Source organism: Macrotis lagotis, chromosome 8 (genome assembly GCF_037893015.1).
Source record: "Macrotis lagotis isolate mMagLag1 chromosome 8, bilby.v1.9.chrom.fasta, whole genome shotgun sequence".
In the NCBI taxonomy this organism is placed as follows: Eukaryota; Metazoa; Chordata; class Mammalia; order Peramelemorphia; family Peramelidae; genus Macrotis; species Macrotis lagotis.
This window is the reverse complement of record NC_133665.1, coordinates 58,489,963-58,507,744: the sequence shown is the minus strand read 5'-3', so window position 1 is coordinate 58,507,744 and position 17,782 is coordinate 58,489,963. Positions and strand designations below refer to the sequence as shown.

Here is a 17,782-nt window from a genome sequence, read left to right as displayed (position 1 = left end):
TTTCAAATCATTACTCTTATTAATTTCTGGTTTTGGATCAGAGTGAAAAAAAAAAGCAGTATCATTGTGGTTAATAAGAATGGGATCATAGAATAACATAAATGAGACAGCTAACAAATCTTGAAACTATCTTAATTGTAGGGACTTGGTTCAGTTGGCAAAAGCAGCTGTGAGTGGTGATGAAAAAGCACTGGACATGTTTAATTGGAGAAAAAGTGGCTTTGGAGGTTTCCTAAAAATGGGATCTCAGGAGGGATTATCCTTTTTTGTGAGCTTGGTGGATGGTAAGAATCTAGGCTTATATCTAAATTCTGATTTTTAAATTAACAATGTTTCCACATAAATTTGACTTGTTCTTATGTAAACAGACATCTTTTTCAGTCATTTATTTCTTCAGTGATATCCTTCAATCTAGTTTTTTCTTTATAGTTTCTTATTGTTTGTAATGTAGTTTGCTTATATCAACATATGCCTCTGCTTCTTGAAGTGATGGTCATTTTAAATTTTTTTGGAGATTAAAATTTTTTCATGATTCCTAGAATTCAGCAAAACTGGCAGAAAGACATATAGAGGGGCAGCTAGGTGGCGCAGTAGATAAAGCACCGGCCCTGGAGTCAGGAGTACCTGGGTTCAAATCCAGTCTAAGACACTTAATAATTACCTAGCTGGGGCCTTGGGCAAGCCACTTAACCCCATTGCCTTGCAAAAATCTAAAAAAAAAAAAAAGACATATAGAAAGACAAATGAATATGTAAAATACTCCATACTAAGTGTCAAATAAATGATATAGAATTTCAGGAGAGAGAATGATCATTTGAGAGCTGGAGAATTAAGACAGATTTTATGGATTTGGACCATGCCCATAATAATAGTAGTAGTAATAATAATAATAATAATAATAATAATAATAATAATAATAATAAATTTGAGCATCACCACAGTCCTGTGAGATAGGTACCCATTATACAAATGAAGAATCTTAGATTTGGAGAGATTAAGTGATTGGTTGATTAATTAAATAATTTGACTATGACATCACAAAGCTAGTAAGAATCAGGAAAATATTTCACCCAGGTCTTCATGACTCCCTCTCCAATAATTTGTTCACTGTATTTGGGAAAGTTTGGGGCTTAGATAAGTTTGATTGTAATTAGAGATATAACAGAGGCTGTTTTCAAAGACCTCAGAAAAGGTTTTAAATTGGTTGTTTATTCAGTCATGTCTGACTCTTTGGGACCCCATGAACTAGGCCCACTCTCCACTGTTTCTCAAAGTCTGTCCAATCCCATGTTCATTGTTCCATGATACTATCAATTCATCTCATCTTCTGCCATCCCCTTCTCCTTTTTTTGCCTTCTTTTTTTTCTCAACATTAGAGTCTTTTCCATTTAGTCCTGTCTTCTAATTATGTGGTCAAAGCATTTAAACTTCATTTCAGTATTTGATCTTCCAGTGTATAGCCTGAATTTTTACATAAAGCATTGTTATTAACAGTTATTAACTTGAAAGATGAACATTCTAGGCTTTGATTATAGTTTTGGTCTAATACCTGTGATTTTGTCATTATAGAAAACCCCTACTTTTCCAGGATGTCATCTGTTCTGAAATTTCAACCCTTTGGAGGGTCATTTGGATCCCTGAGTGATTAAGCAACTGGTCCAGATTTATACAGTGTCAGAGGCAGGCCTTGATCTTGTATGTCCATGACTTAGAGACCAGTCCTCTGTCCACTCCATCACATTGCCTCAGTGTATTCTAGTCTGTTGCATATATTGATGATAATTGTGGAGTGATCAATGCTCATTCTGCCCTGGCCTTTCCATGTTTGCCTTATTAACATTGAATCAGTCCTCACACTAACCTCATTCTTGAAAATGTGACACAAAGATTTTCAAGAACATATCTATTGTGTAAAGAGAAATGAGACACTGCATAATATAGTAGGGGAAAAACATTGAACTTGGAGTCAGACTATCTGAATTTGAGTCTTAATTCCATCACTTACTTGTCCTGTGATTATTTATATCTTCTCCTCTGTTAACTGGAGACAGTACACTTGCCTTATGTACCTCCCAGGGCTGTGGTGAGGAAAGCACTTTATAAACTGTAAAGGACTATATGAATATGAACTTAAATGCAATATAGTTTTGTACCTGTTAAGAAATTTGTAGGTAAAAGGTAGTGAAGATGGAAGGTGATAGATAATTTTAATGAAATTGTATGAATATTGGATACCTGCCTACCTACTAGACAGGAGTTTCACTTCCTATTTTCCTGCTTCCTTTTTGTATTCAATTTCTTATAAGAGAAACAGTAAAGTTGCAGCCTAAGGGGGAGAAGTCAGGATAGAAAATTGCAGACAGATAGATAGCATTTTTTTTTATTATTTTGAGTATGATTTGTCATGCCTTTTATTGCTAACACATTTCATCTTTTGCTTTTCCTGGTCTTGAAAAGGAACTATCTATGATGTCTGCATTTGTCTGAAGGTGTTTTTAATTTTTTGTTTCTATTCTTACAGAACTATATTTTTTTATTGATTTTTAATTATTTCTGAAATATATATTTGGTACCCTTTTAGTCATTACTATATCTAAAGGCTGTAACTTAATTACAAATAATGAATTTTACTTGCATATTATATGCTCCAAGATCATAAATACTTTATGGTTTATCTTGCTTTGTAAAATTCCCAGTACAGTACCATATGTGTACAGACATTTGATAAAATATTAGTTATAGCTTTTCCTCTTTGATTCACAGATTTTAAATTATTTCTTATCTTTTTTTGTTATATAGAAGCAATAAAATATGTACTTTTTAACCAGTTTTGAAACATACAAAAAATGAATTAAACTTAGCATGACTTTTTTTTTTTAACTGACTTGCTATGACTGTTATTTAAGAATAGATAATTATATCAGAGAGGCAGCATGGCGGGGAGGATAGAGGCTGACTTTAGATGCAGGATAACTGCATTCAAGTTCTTCCTCTAACATACACAAGCTTATATCCAGAGTAAAATCCCTTCATTTCCCCAGGGTCCTGGGCAACTTAATATATTCATAAGTGATATTGGAACAGAAGAAGAAACTTCTAATCAGAAGTTCCCTTACACTGAAGGACTCAGAGAACTGGACAAAATTAAATAAGTAAATAAATAAATAAATAGGGTTTAATGGAGTAGTAGTATCTCTATTATCTCTAATTCTTATCTATCCATCTAGATATCACCAGTGATGATGGTGTTTTTTGTTTAGGAACAGTACACTATGTAGATGAAAAAGGAAAGACTACCCGGGTAGTGTCTATAGACAGTCCAGTCCAAAGGATGTTTTATATTGAGAAGAGAGAGGTATTGGTGGTGGTGACAGAGAATCTTCTCTTATCGCTCTATACAATCACTCCTGAGGGGGAAGCTGAAGAGATCTTGAAGGTAAGACAATTGGGTGAAGGGTATGAAGAAGAAGATACTGAAGAGTGCACCATAATCATACTTAGCCTTATTTTTTTAGTTTATCAAGCATTCACTACTCTGACTTATCAGTTTTCTCCTTTTTATTTAATTTATGTATATACTTCAGTTTAGGCACATTACATAGTCAACCTACTTTGAGGACCAAATCCAGCTTGCTATCTGTTTTTTAAAATTATTATTTATTTTCATTTTTGCAAAGCAGTGGGGTCAAGTGACTTGCCCAAGATCACACAGCTAGGTAATTATTAAGTGTCTGAGTTTGGATTTGAACTCAGATCCTCCTGACTCCAGGGCCGGTGCTTTATTTAATGCACCATCTAGCTGCCTCTCTGCTATCTATTTTTGTACAGCTGGTGAGCTAAGAATAGTTTTTAAATTTTGGGTGGGGAGAAGCAATCTGGGTTAACTAGGGTCACACAGCTAGTAAGTGTCCGAGACTGGATTTGAATTCAGGTCCTTCTGGAATCAGTGCTTTATCTTCTGTATCACATAACTGACCTTAGATTTTATATTTTTTAAATAAAGTTTTATTATATTTAAAAATGTAAAACCCACTCATTGCTTACTGTTTATAGGAAAACAGACAGATTTGGCCCCCAGATTGTAGTTTGTTGACCCCCTGCTTTTATATATTATAATATAGGAAACCAAAGATAAAAAGAGGTTGGAATTTTTCTAATTTATCTTGGTAAATGAAAGAAAAAATGGAAAAGAGAAGTTTATGTTGAACCCTGTAATGTATTTAAATTTTCATTGGTTTATAGATCTAAAATCTACATTGAACCTCAAGCAGTTTGCTAAGATTTGGGGGAATATAGATAAACACTTGAAAATACCTAGAATTTGACAGGAACGATCTAATTTAGGAGCTGTGTTTATCATTTTGGAATCCCTGAAATCTATAATTCTTTTTATAGTGTCAGGTAAAGACTTGATTCATCAAGTTTTCCTTTCTTCCCATCCCATTTACAGTTAACCCATACATTTCAATTTTTTCTTCTGATATATAGATTTTGTTGTTATTGAATGTATAGTCAGTTATATGTGCCTTAATCATTTCATATTTGTACTAAAAAGCATTGTATTTTTGTTATCCTTGAAGATTTGCTTACAAATACCATCTAGAGCAGGGGTTCTTAGCCTGTAGACTGTGAACCTAGTTTTTAAAAATAGTTCCAGGGTGGCTAGGTGGCACAGTAGATAAAGCACCGGCCCTGGAGTCAGGAGTACCTGGGTTCAAATCCAGTCTCAGACACTTAATTACCTAGCCGTGTGGCCTTGGGCAAGCCATGTAACCCCATTGCCTTGCAAAAACCTAAAAAAAAAATTGTTCCATAAATATATTTCTTTATTCTTGACATTTTATTTTATCTTTCCAATTACGTATTTAGGAAAGTTTTTCACTATTCATCCACAGGCATATGTTTATTTTTAACTTATATAATTTCCTTCTACCCTCTCTTCCCACTCCCCTCCCCCCTCAGCCATGAACAGTATGGTGAATATTCTACATACACATTTGTGTTTAACATTTTTGCAGATCTGTCATTTTCTGTTTGAGGAATTAGAATTAAGGGAAAAGAAAGAAAATCATGAGGTAGGAAAGAAATACATAAGAGAAATTTTTAAAAAGTGGATGTAGTGTTCATTCAGATTCTGTAGGGTTTTTTGTTTTGTTTTACTTCCTCTGGATGGGGATATCATTGTCCATAGTCGGTCTCCTAGGGTTGTCCTAACTCTCTGAACTGCTGAGAGGCGCTGCATCCATCAAGGTTGATCAATTGACTATGTTGTTGTTATATGTGTTCAGTATTCTCTTGGTTTTCTTCCCTTAGCTCAGCATCAGCTCCTGTGATTTCCCATGCTTCTCTAGAGTTCAGCATTCATGATTTTTATAAAACAATAATACTCCATAATATTCATATACCATAACTTGATGGGGATCCCCATGATTTCCAATTCTTTGCCACTGTGAAAGAGCTGCAATGAATATTTTGGAACTTGTCCCATTTTTTATGATTTCATCTGAATATAGGCCTAGTATTGGTATCTCTTGGGTCAAAGGGTATGATCAATATTTTTGCTTTTTGGGCCTAGTTCCATATTGCTCTCCAGAATGATTGGATCAGTCGACAGCTCCACCAATAATGCACTATTGTCCCAATCCTCCCACAACCACTTCAACATTGATCTTTTTCCTTTTTTGTCACCTTAGCCACTCTGATAGGTGTGAAGTCGAACCTCATGGTTGTTTTAATTTGTATTTCTCTAATCAGTAAAGGTTTGGAGCATTTTTTATATGATTTTATATATATATATATATATATCTCTTTCTTTTCTTCACTTAAAAACTCTGTTCATATCCTTTGATCATTTATCAATTAGGGAATAACTGGTAACCTTATAAATTTGATTCAATTCTCTTTATATTTTAGAAATGAGCCCTTTATCAGAACCCCTAGCTGTGAAATGTTTTCCAGTGTTCTGTTTTCTTCTAATTTTGACAGCATTAGTTTTATTAATGCAAAACTTTCTCAATTTAATATAGTCAAAATCATTCATTTTGCAATTTATTATGCAATTTATTTCTTGCTTGGCCACAATTTTCTCCTCTTTCCATTGATCCGATAAATATACTATGTCTTGATCTCTTATTTGATCTGTGGTGTCACATTTTATGCCTAAATCCTGAACCCATTTTCACCTTATTTTGGTATAGTCTGTGAGATATGAGTCTTTGCTTACTATTTTTGCCATACTATTTTCCAATTTTCCCCAAAATTTTGTCAAAAAGTGAGTTCTTATCTCAGAAGCTAATGTCTTTAGGTTTGTGAAACAGTAGATTAGTATAGTCATTTATTACTGATCCTTTTCATCCTATCCTAATCCATTGATCCATTACTCTATTTCTTATCCAGTACCAGGCAGTTTTGATGACTGCTGCTTTATAGTATAATTTTAGATCTGGTAGAGCTAGACCATCTTTTTTTATTTTTTTTTTTAGTAGTTCTCTTGATATTCTTGACCTTTTGTTGCTCCAGATGAATTTTTGTTACTATTTTTCCTAGCTCAGTAAAATAGTTATTTGATAGTTTGATTGGTCTGGCACTGAATAAGTAATTTGATTTGGGTGGAATTGTCATTTTTATTATATTATCTCGACCTAAACATGAGCAATTGACATTTTTCCAATTGTTTAGATCTAACTTTATTTGTGTGAAAAGTATTTTATAATTGTATTCATACAGTTTCTGGGTTTGCCCTGGGAGGTAGATTTCCAGGTATTTAATAGTGTCTGCAGTCACTTTATTTTTTTTGAAAGTTTTTGTTTATTTTGAGTTTTACAATTCTCCCCCCCCACTCCTGCTTCCCTCCCCTCACCCCTCACAGAAGGCAGTCTGCCAGTCTTTACATTGTTTCCATAATATACATTGATCTAAGTTGAATGTGTTGAGAGAGAAATCATATTCTTAAGAAAAATAAAGTATAAGAGATAGCAAAATTATATAATAAGATAACACATTTTCCCCCCTAAATTGAAGGTAATAGTCTTTGTACAAACTCCACAATTCTTTCTCTGGATTCAGATGGTACTCTCCATCACCGATACCCCCAAATTGTGTCTGATTGTTGCACTGAAAGAATGAGCAAGTCCATCAAGGTTGATCATTACCCCCATGTTGCTATTAGGATGTATAATGTTTTTCTGGTTCTTCTCATCTCATTCAGCATCAGTTCATGCAAATCCTTCCATGCTTCCCTGAATTCCCATCTCTCCTGGTTTCTAATAGAACAATAGTGTTCCATCACATACATATACCACAGTTTGTTAAGCCATTCCCCAATTGAAGGACATTCACTTAATTTCCAATTCTTTGCCACCACAAACAGGGTTGCTATGAATATTTTTGTACAAATGATGTTTTTACCTTTTTTCTTAATCTCTTCAGGGTACATACAGATCCAGTAATGGTATTGCTGGATCAAAAGGTATACACTTTTTTGTTGCCCTTTAGGCATAATTCCATATTGCTCTCCAGAAAGGATGGATGAGTTCACAGAACCAACAACAATGCATTAGTGTCCCAGATTTCCCACATCCCTTCCAACATTCTGCAATTCCTTTAAATGTAATTTCTCTTTCTATCTCTTGCTCTTAGACTTTGTTGTTATTATATAGAAATGCTGATGGGTTTCTTTTTATATTCTGCTACTTTGCTGAATTTGTTGTTTCAAGTAGTTTTTAAAGTTGATTTTCTTGGGTTCTCTAAGATGTGCTTCCTCATTGCCAATTCTAATTCCTTTGATTTCTTTTTCTCCTCTATTGCTAAAGTTAACATTTCTTTGCCCTTAGAAGTATGGTATTCCAGGTCCTCTGGTCCTTCATTGTTGAAACTTATAAATCTTGTGTAAGTCTGATTGTGTTTTATTTGTGTTTAAATTACTTCTTTTTTGCTGCTCACAGTATTTTCTTTTTTATTGAGAATTCTGGAATTTGACTGTGATAGATCTTGGAGTTTTTGTCTTGGAGTCTCTTTCTGGAGTTCTTTGTATTTTTTCAGTGGCTATTTTGTCTTCTTGCTCTAGTATATTTGGACAGTTTTCTCTGTTGATTTCCTGAAAGATATTATTCAAGTTATTTTTTTTTTTGATCTAGGCTTTCTGGTAATCCAATAATTTATAAATTATCTCTCCTGGATATATTTTCCAGCTTGTTTACATTTTCTTGAATTCTTTTTACTTTGTTTAAAGGAATCTTATAGTCACATAGATTCATTGTTTCTTTGTGTCCAATTCTGATTTTTAGGGTTTTATTTTCTTCAGTTAGCTTTTGTGTTTCCTTTTCCAATTGGTTAATTTTGCTTTTTGCCGAGTTACATTCCCTTTCCAGTTGGTTGGTTTGAGTTTTAGATGAACTACATTCTTTTTCCAGTTATTTGATTTGAGTTTTAGATGAGTTGAATAACTTTTCCAGTTAGTTGATTTTATTTTTGGAGTTACATTCTTTTTCCAGTTGGTTATTCTTACTTTTATTTATTTATTTATTTTGGTTATTTTTACTTTTAAATGAGTCGATTTCTTTGGTCATTTTTTCATAATTGTCTTGCATGACTCTCATTTCTCTTTTCCATTTTTTTCTTCCTCTCTTCTTTGGTTTTTCAGTTCTTTTTTTTCTTTTTTAATTTTTGCAAAGTAAGGGGGTTAAGTGACTGCTTTCTAGGGTTAGAGCTCTTTTAGCTTTTTTGCTTATTTTGATTGTTTGAACTCTTTTCCTGTAGTATAGGGAGTATATTCCTAAATTTTTTTCTATTGGGGTCTGATCCCTGACTTATCATTGACCAAGATGTTGCCTATTCAGTCTAGGTGTTGCCTTTGCAGAGGTTTGTCTCTTCCTTTATGTCCAGGTTCTGATTATGCAATGATTTGTTCCCAACCTAGTCCTGTCTTTTGCCCCAGTGTTCCCAAGGTTCAGACTTTGGGGATGGGACCCTCCCTACTGGTTTGCTATCTGGCTGCCAGGACTTATGTTGTTGTTAAGCTGTCAGAACCTGGACTGCACTGTAGTTTAAAGCTGCCTGCCTTACTGGTCTTTACTTTTTCTTTTCCCACAAAGAGACAGACTTTCACTGAAGATCCTGCATGATGTCTACAGTTGAAAACTTGTTTTGATCTTGTCTTTTTTTGGTGGAATCTGTAACTTTAATGTCTGTGGAGAGGATTCATTTAGTAGGGAAAAGCTCTAGGAGTATGCTAGCTTCTCACCACAATCTTGGCTCTGCCCCAGAAGTCCCCATAAATACATTTCAATATAACTGATTTCGGGGTGTCCTATAAATTTTATTAATTGTTAAAAACATCATTCTGAGAAGGAATCTAAAGGTTTTACTATGGTCCAAAGGGGCCCACATCGCCAAAAAAATGTTTTAAGATGGTCTGATCAAGAGTATAGTTTTGAATTTGAATGGTTTTGTAATCCAGTAGGGTTTTCTGTTTGCATTTGAGTTCAAGGAAGGATGTCAATTTAGATTTGTTAAATTTGTTGGGAGCTGGACGTGTTTGAAAGTCATTTGCTTGTGCTTGCTTCCGCAGCACATATACTACAATTGGAACGATACAGAGAAGATTAGCATGGCCCCTGCGCAAGGATGACACGCAAATTCATGAAGGGAAAGTCATTTGCTTAATCCCACTGTGCACTCAACAAAATCAATTCCTGTAACTATCAGTTTTCTGATATTGCTATATACACACACACATATATAGACACAAGCACACATGTAAAAATATATACATATATTCAGTTTGGAAAAGAAAGCATTTTAGCCTTTATGCAAACTAGCCTCTCTTATTGATGAGTAATGTGTTTCCTGCTTATTGTTGATTCTGTGTATACAGGTCAAATTGAGTGGAAAAACAGGTCACAGTGCAGACATCATTTTGATTGAAGGTAGTCTTCTCATTACAGCCATTGGAGAAGCAGTCCTCAGGTAAGACCTTTAGCTTCTGGTGAATTTTCTTTCAGGGAAGATCCTTTTTATTCTTGTTTACTTCCTTTATGGATATAAAATAGGAATAAAAGCTTATATTTTCATTTAATAAGGAAGCTTCTAAAATATGATTTTTTTTCTTTTAATTTGAAGATTTTCCCTATGAGTTCATTGATATAAAACCAACTCAACCCAACTGAAGGAGAATTCCTTGAAATAGAAAAAGCATTTATTAATTTCTCACTATATCACCCATGCTGTGCTAAATGGTGAGACTATAAATACACAAAAACAAGAAGGATCTGACTTTCACGGACCCTGCATTTTAATCAGGGTAGACAAAATATGAAAGGGAACAGGACTGAGGCTGGGTGGAAGGATGGGCTGGTGGGGAGTCCGATTGTCAGGCTAGAAGATGCACTAGGCTAGCAAGGAAGAGAGGTGCATCGCTGGGTGCCTGAAGAAATGGCAGCTGCTGTCAGGGCCCTCCCTCAGGAGAAAGGGCCTTGGGCAAAGTCCTCCACCAGAGAGCTGGGACAAGAGCAAGCAATCTAAAGTTGAGGACTCTGTCATCAACAAGGTTTGCTTAATTTCAACAGTGGTTTCTTCTTAATACTCAGATTGTGGGACTTGGAACGAGGAGAGAATTATGTGCTTGGTCCAGAGGAGAAGTTTGGTTTTGAGACAGGGATAAACATAAATTGTGTATCCTACTGCAAGGCAAAAGGTGAGAATTTTTGCTTTTCATAAAAGAGAGAGACTAGTTGACTTATCCTTATATATTATAATCAATGAAAAGCTGGAGATTTTTAAGGAGTATCTAACATAGTTAAAGCTAATCCCATTACTAAAGTCCAGTCAGACTCAGGAAAGTAAATCCTGGGACCCAGCATGTCAAAGAATGGGATGTCAAAAACTCTGTTTAATAAAAATTTAATTTATATAATGACATGATTCTACTGTCATTGCTTTCCTCTTAAGAAGGAAAGAAAGGTGAACTATGCATCAATAAATCATAATTTACATGTGGATTTTATTTTATTTATATATATATTATTTTTGTACAAATGATATTTTTATACATTACTAAAATATTCTTCTTTAAGAGTAAACATAATATCCCCTCCCCCAAAAAATATAGACCCTCATGAGCAATAAAGTAAAGTGAAAAAATAAAAATTTAAAAAAATTTTTAAAAATGTCCTTCAGTCTGTGTTCCAACAACACCAGCTCTGTCGTGGGTGGATCACATTCTTTATGATAAATCCATCACAAAAGCTACTTCCATATTTTTCCACTGTTGCCATTGCTGATCGAACTCCCTCCATTCATACCTCCCCACTACCATATACTATATTTTCTCTCTCCTTTCATTCTGTCCCTCTTCTTTCTTTTTATATGTTTTTTATTAAAGATATTATTTGAGTTTTACAATTTTCCCCCCAATCTTACTTCCCTATCCCCACCCCACCCCCATGGAAAGCAATCTTTTAGTCTTTACTTTGTTTCCATGTTGTACATTGATCCAAATTGAGTGTGATGAGAGAAATCATATCCTTAAGGAAGAGACAAGAAGTCTAAGAGGTAACAAGATCGTACAATAAGGTATATGTTTTTTTTTTCTAAATTAAAGGGAATAGTCCTTGAACTTTGTTCAAACTCCACAGCTCTTTATCTGGATACAGATGGCACTCTCCTTTGCAGACAGCCCAAAATTATTCCTGATTGTTGCACTGATGGAATGAGCGAGTCCTTCAAGGTTGAACATCACCCCATGTTGCTGTTAGGGTATACAGTGTTTTTCTGGTTCTGCTCATCTCACTCAGCATCAGTTCATGCAAATCCCTCCAGGCTTCCTTGAAATCCCATCCCTCCTGGTTTGTAATAGAACAATAGTGTTCCATGACATAAATATACCACAGTTTGCTAACCCATTCCCCCACTGAAGGACATTCACTCAATTTCCACTTCTTTGCCACCACAAACAGGGCTGCTATAAATATTTTTGTACAAGTGATGCTGTTAGCATTTTTCATCATCTCTTCAGGGTATAGACCTAGTAGTGGTATTGTTGGGTCAAAGGGTATGTACATTTTTGTTGCCCTTTGGGTGTAGTTCCAAATAGCTCTCCAGAAAGGTTGGATGAGTTCACAGCTCCACCAACAGTGTAATAGTGTCCCAGATTTCCCACAACCCTTCCAACAATGATCATTATCCTTTCTGGTCATATTGGCCAATCTGAGAGGTATGAGGTGGTACCTCAGGGAAGCTTTAATTTGCATTTCGCTAATAATTAATGATTTAAAGCAATTTTTCATATGGCTATGGATTGCTTTGATCTCCTCATCTGTAAATTGCCTTTGCATATCCTTTGACCATTTGTCAATTGGGGAATGGCTTTTGGTTTTAAAAATATAACTCACTTCTCTGTATAGTTTAGAAATGAGTCCTTTGTCAGAATCATTAGTTGTAAAGATTGTTTCCCAATTTACTACATTTCTTTTGATCTTGGTTACAGTGGTTTTATCTGTGCAAAAGCTTTTTAATTTAATGTAATCTAAATCATCTAATTGCTTTTTGGTGATGTTCTCCAGCTCTTCCTTAGTCATAAACTGCTCCCCTTTCCATAGATCTGACAGGTAGACTAGTCCTTGATCTTCTAATTTGCTTATAGTATTGTTTTTTATGTCTAAGTCCTGTAACCATTTGGATCTTATCTTGGTAAAGGGTGTTAGGTGTTGGTCCAATCTAAGTTTCTTCCATACTAACTTCCAATTATCCTAGCAGTTTTTATCAAAGAGGGAGTTTTTATCCCAGTGGCTAGACTCTTTGGGTTTATCAAACAGCAGATTACTATAATCGTCTCCTGCTTTTTCACCTAGTCTATTCCACTGGTCCACTACTCTTTTTCTTAGCCAGTACCAAACAGTTTTGATGTCTGTCCTCTTCTTAAATGTGCTCTAGAGTAGCTGAATTGTGCAGCAGAGCCAAAAGACCCTGAGCCTACATACCACCCCTAAGACCCAGCAACCACCTGGCCCTGTGGTCCTGTACAGGTTATCCAATCCCAGCCCCTTGCAAGAAGTTAAAAAGAAAATGTGTTATATCTGACCACTCTCCCCCATGGTCCACCCTCTCCTCCATCACTCACATCCCCCCCTTCCCCTGTTCCCTTTCTCTCCTTTTTTACTCTAGATGTCTATACCCCATTGAGTAGATATATGCTGTTTTCTCCCCAAGCCACCTCTGATGAGAGTGAAGGTTCCCTCATTCCCCCTTGCCTTCCCTCCTTCTATATCATTGCAATAGCTCATTGCAATAATAAAAAATCTCATTATATGAAATATCTTAGCCTATTCCACCTCTCCTTTCTCTTACTCCCATTACATTTCCCTTTTAGCCATTGACTCCATTTTTACAGTATATTATATCTTCAAATTCAGCTTTCTCCTGTGCTTCACCTATAAAAGCTCCTTCTACCTGCTTTATTAAATGAGAAGTTTCATATGAGTATTATCAGTATCATTTTTCTATGCAGGAATACATGCAGTTCATCATCATTAAGTCCCTCATATTTTATTTTTCTCCTTCACTCTCTATGCTTCACCTGAGTCCTGTATTTGAAGATCAAACTTTCTGTTCAGCTCTGGTTGGTTCAACAAGAACAATTGACATTCTCATGGTTCATTGAAAGTCCACCCCCTGGAAGAGAATGTTCACTTTTGCTGAGTAGTTGATTTTCAGTTGCATTTCGAGCTCTTTTACCTTCTAGAATATTATATTCCAAGCTTTATGAGCCCTTAATGTAGTTGCTGCTAAGTCCTGTGTGATCCTGACTGCAGCTCCACTATATTTGAATTGTGTCCTTCTGGCTGCTTGTAATATTTTCTCTTTGACTTGGGAGTTCTAGAACTTGGCTATAGTATTCCTCGGGGTTGGGGTTTTTTTTTTTATCTCTTTCCAGGGTAGATTGATGAATTCTCTCAATTTCTACTTTGCCCTTTGCTTCTAGGATATCAGGGCAATTTTCCTGTAGGATTTCTTTAAAAATGATGTCAAGGCTCTTTTCCTGATCATGATTTTCAGGTATCCCAATAATTTTTTAAATTTTCTTTCCTGAATCTGTTTTTCAGATCAGTTGTTTTTTTCAATGAGATGTTTCACTATTTCTTCTAATTTTTCATTCTTTTGTTGTTGAAATATTGTATCTTGACTTCTCATAAAATCATCAGCTTCCTTTAGCTCCATTCTACATCTGAAAGATTTGTTTTCCTCAGAGAGCTTTCTTATCTCCTTTTCCATCTAGCCAATTCTGTTTTTTAAGCATTATTCTCCTCCATAACTTTTTGAACTGTTTTATCCATTTGACCTATGCTGTTTTTTTTTTTGCAAGGCAGATGGGGTCAAGTGACTTGCCCAAGGCCACACAGCTAGGTAATTATTAAGTGTCTGAGACTGGATTTGAACCCAGGTACTCCTGACTCCAAGGCCGGTGCTTTATCCACTACGCCACCTAGCCACCCCTTATGCTGGTTTTTAACATGTTATTTTCTTCAGCATTTTTTTGGATCTCCTTGACTAATTTACTGACTTCTTTTTCATGTTTTTCCTGCATCTCTCTCATTTCTTTTCCCAATTTTCTTCTATCTCCCTTACTTGATCTTGATTTTCAAAATTTTTTTTGAGCTCTATCATAGCTTGAGCCCAACTTCTGGTTGGTTTTTTTTTTTTGGAGTCTTTAGATGCAGGAGTACTTCCTCATCTTCAGATTGAGTATTTTGATCCTTCTTGGGATCATAGACAAAGAATTTCTCAGTGGTGTTCCTCTTTTTTTCTCTATTTACTCATTTCCCCAGCCTGTGCCTGATTTGGGGGTGCTTCCTGAGTTTTTGAGTATTATTGGGACACCTGCTTTGGGTTTTTTTTTTTAGGACACCCCACTGGGACCTTTATTTCTTCAAGGTCTTAGGCTCTCTTGCCTGTGCTTTGATATGTAGATGACCATAGGTACTTCCCTGTGCCCTGGAGCTGTGAGGAGGAGCCCTGCTATCTTAGTATGGAAGGCCAAACTGCAACCTGTATCTGACTGAGGGCAAACAGCAGAGCCCTGCCCCAGGGAGAGCAGAGAGATTTCTGCCGTCTCTCCCAACCAACCCCCTTATGATCTGTGGGCTGTGCTCTGGAGGTGCAGGCTGGTTTCTACAGATTCCTGCCCCTTCAAGCTGTTCCTGGTGATCCCTGGTCTGGGCTGGGTTGGGCAGTGCTGAGCTGAGGCCAGGGCTTTTTCACAACCCCTGGTCCTGGTGAAACATACCTTTCTTGCAGAACTTCTGAGTTATCTTGGACTGGGAAAATGTATCACTCAGTCTTTCTGTGGGTTCTGCCCCCTCTAAATTTTGGCTAGAGCCATCATTTAATGGCTTTTGGAGTTTATTGGGGAACAAGTTTCATTATAAGCAATATTAAAGATAATCTGGTTCAACCTCCTCATTTCACAGATAAGAGAACTGAAGTCCAAAGAGGGAAAATGACTTGCTTAGGGCCCAAAACCAGCTGGTGACAAAATTAGGACTGCTAATACTAGCTGAAAACTGTATGTCATTTTTGCAACAATCTCATGGGATCAATAAGTAAAATCTCAAGCATTCTTGACTTCCCCTTCAATTCTTGTTTACTTCTTTCCTTGTGATTTTTTTTAAACCAACATTTTTTTTAACCATAGGTCTTCTGGCAGCAGGTACCAATAAAGGGCAAGTTGCTATGTGGAAGAAAGTACAAATGGGTAACCAGAACTTTCAGGTCCTAGAAGGCAAGGACAAGTGGACTCTGCAAACCCCAACTGAACTGGAAGGGAATATCACTCAACTAAAGGTCACTGAAATATCTATTTTTAGTCTATGTATTTCAGATAGAGTATATCTTTTTTTTTAGGCTATCCAGTTTAAAAACATAACTCCTTGAAAATAAATTAAATTTTAATTTCACAGCTAATAATTCCTATGCAAATTATTCTGTAAAATTTTTAATCAGTCAGAAGCCTAAATGGTGATAGCTCTTCCTTTCAAAAATATGTTCTATATCCTATCAATCCTCTATCTCCACCCCCCCATTTCAAAACATGATGTTCTACTTTTTTTTTTTTTAGAAACTAACAAAATAACCTCAGTTCTGGAGATTGTTTGCCAATTGAAATGAAAATTCAGAATTATGATTAAGGGGCAACCTGGTCCATGATGCTATTAGTTAAGTCAACAAACATTTATTAAGCACCTACTTTGGGCCAGGTACTGTGTTCATCACTGGAGGTACAAAGAAAGGCAAAAGACGATCCCTGCCTTCAAAGATTTCTCAGGCTAAGGGTGGCAATAACAAGCAAATAACTATGTAGATACAAGATGTACACTGTATAAATTGAAGATAAACTCAGATGGAAGGTACTAGTATTAAGAGAAACTTGGGGGATAGCTAGGTGGTGCAGTGTACTGGCTCTGGAGTCAGGAGTACCTGAGTTCAAATCTGGACTTGAACACTTAATAATTGCCTAGCTGTGTGACCTTGGGCAAGTCACTTAACCCCATTGCCTTGCAAAAACCAAAAAAAAAAGAGAGAGAGAAACTTGAGGGGCAGCTAGGTTGCATAGTGGATAAAGCACCGGCCTTGGAGTCAGGAGTACCTGGGTTTAAATCCGGTCTCAGACTCTTAGCTGTGTGGCCATGGGCAAGCTACTTAACCCCATTTGCCTTGCAAAAATCTTAAAAAAAAGAGAAACTTGAAAAGGCTTGAAGAAGGTGGGAATTTAGTTAAGACCTAAGGAAGCCAAAAAAAGCAAGTGATGGAAACAAGGAGGGAGAGAATTTTAGACACAGGACAAAATCAAATTAAAATGCACAGTTGGGAGGTGGTGTTTCTTATTCAGGGAAAGCAAGATCAGGTCATGAGACTACAAATGGATGAGTAGCTGTGCAGGTTGTCCTTCATTGTCAAAGAGGACCAAAATGAAACCACTGTCCAGGAAGGAGAAAGATACTTCTTCATATGAGACAAGAGTGATAGTACAAATAATAGCAGAAGGCATCTGAGTGACATGAGATGAGGAGGACAGAGTAGTAGCTTGTGGTCCATAATTTTTTCAGTAAAATATGGAGGTCACTGAAGAGGTGGGGTAAGCCAGAGCCATGGCATGTTTAAAGAGAGATGAAAAGGTCTGGAAAAGTCACTTTGGTTATGAATTGATTGCAGAAATGTAAAAAGATTGCCTTGCCACAGGTAGGGCCCATTTGATATTATGTAACATAAATTTGTAGTGGATACTGTCAACACAGTTTTATGAGTTTTCTCCAGCTTCACTCAGCAGATCATGAATAGAAACAAAGGCAGCAAGTAATGGGACTAATCCTAGTCTGGGACTTGCCAGAGTAAAACTGATTGTAAAATAAAGAGACAAAGAACTCAAGAGTATAATGTAGAATAGGGAATCAAGATGAAAAAGAAAAGTGGCAGCCAAGTTGTGCAGTGGATAAAGCACTGGCCCTGGAGTTAGGAGGAACTGAGTTCAAATTTGGCCCAGGAATTGAGCTTGGGCAAGTCACTTAATCCCATTGCCTTAAGTAAAAAAAATTTTTTTTAAAAAGAAATATAAACAAGATGGACAAGGAAGAAGAATATAGCCAGTGGAAGGGTGATGGCCTGGTAGAGAACTTAGGGAGGAAGAGACTGGAGAGTGAGGATGAAGATTACAGTGATTGATTTTAAGGCAAAATGATAATTGGTATGATAATGGATGATGATCACATACAAAGAATTACAGATTCCATCA

The 17,782-nt window shown here is 36.1% G+C and overlaps 1 protein-coding gene and 1 non-coding gene across 3 annotated transcripts in view; both read left to right on the top strand.

Moving 5' to 3' along the window:
- Window positions 1-17,782, top strand: part of IFT140 (intraflagellar transport 140) — a 211,361-nt gene that overhangs the window by 48,253 nt on the left and 145,326 nt on the right. For both annotated transcript variants that reach the window (XM_074197165.1, XM_074197166.1), the window contains 5 exons: window positions 142-284; window positions 3,261-3,436; window positions 9,875-9,966; window positions 10,587-10,693; window positions 15,689-15,837. In XM_074197165.1, the coding sequence (XP_074053266.1) occupies window positions 142-284; window positions 3,261-3,436; window positions 9,875-9,966; window positions 10,587-10,693; window positions 15,689-15,837 (667 nt within the window). The remainder of the gene's footprint in view (window positions 1-141; window positions 285-3,260; window positions 3,437-9,874; window positions 9,967-10,586; window positions 10,694-15,688; window positions 15,838-17,782) is intronic.
- On the top strand, window positions 9,553-9,659 carry LOC141496745 (U6 spliceosomal RNA). The gene has a single exon (XR_012471143.1). It is a non-coding gene; the product is annotated as a U6 spliceosomal RNA (small nuclear RNA).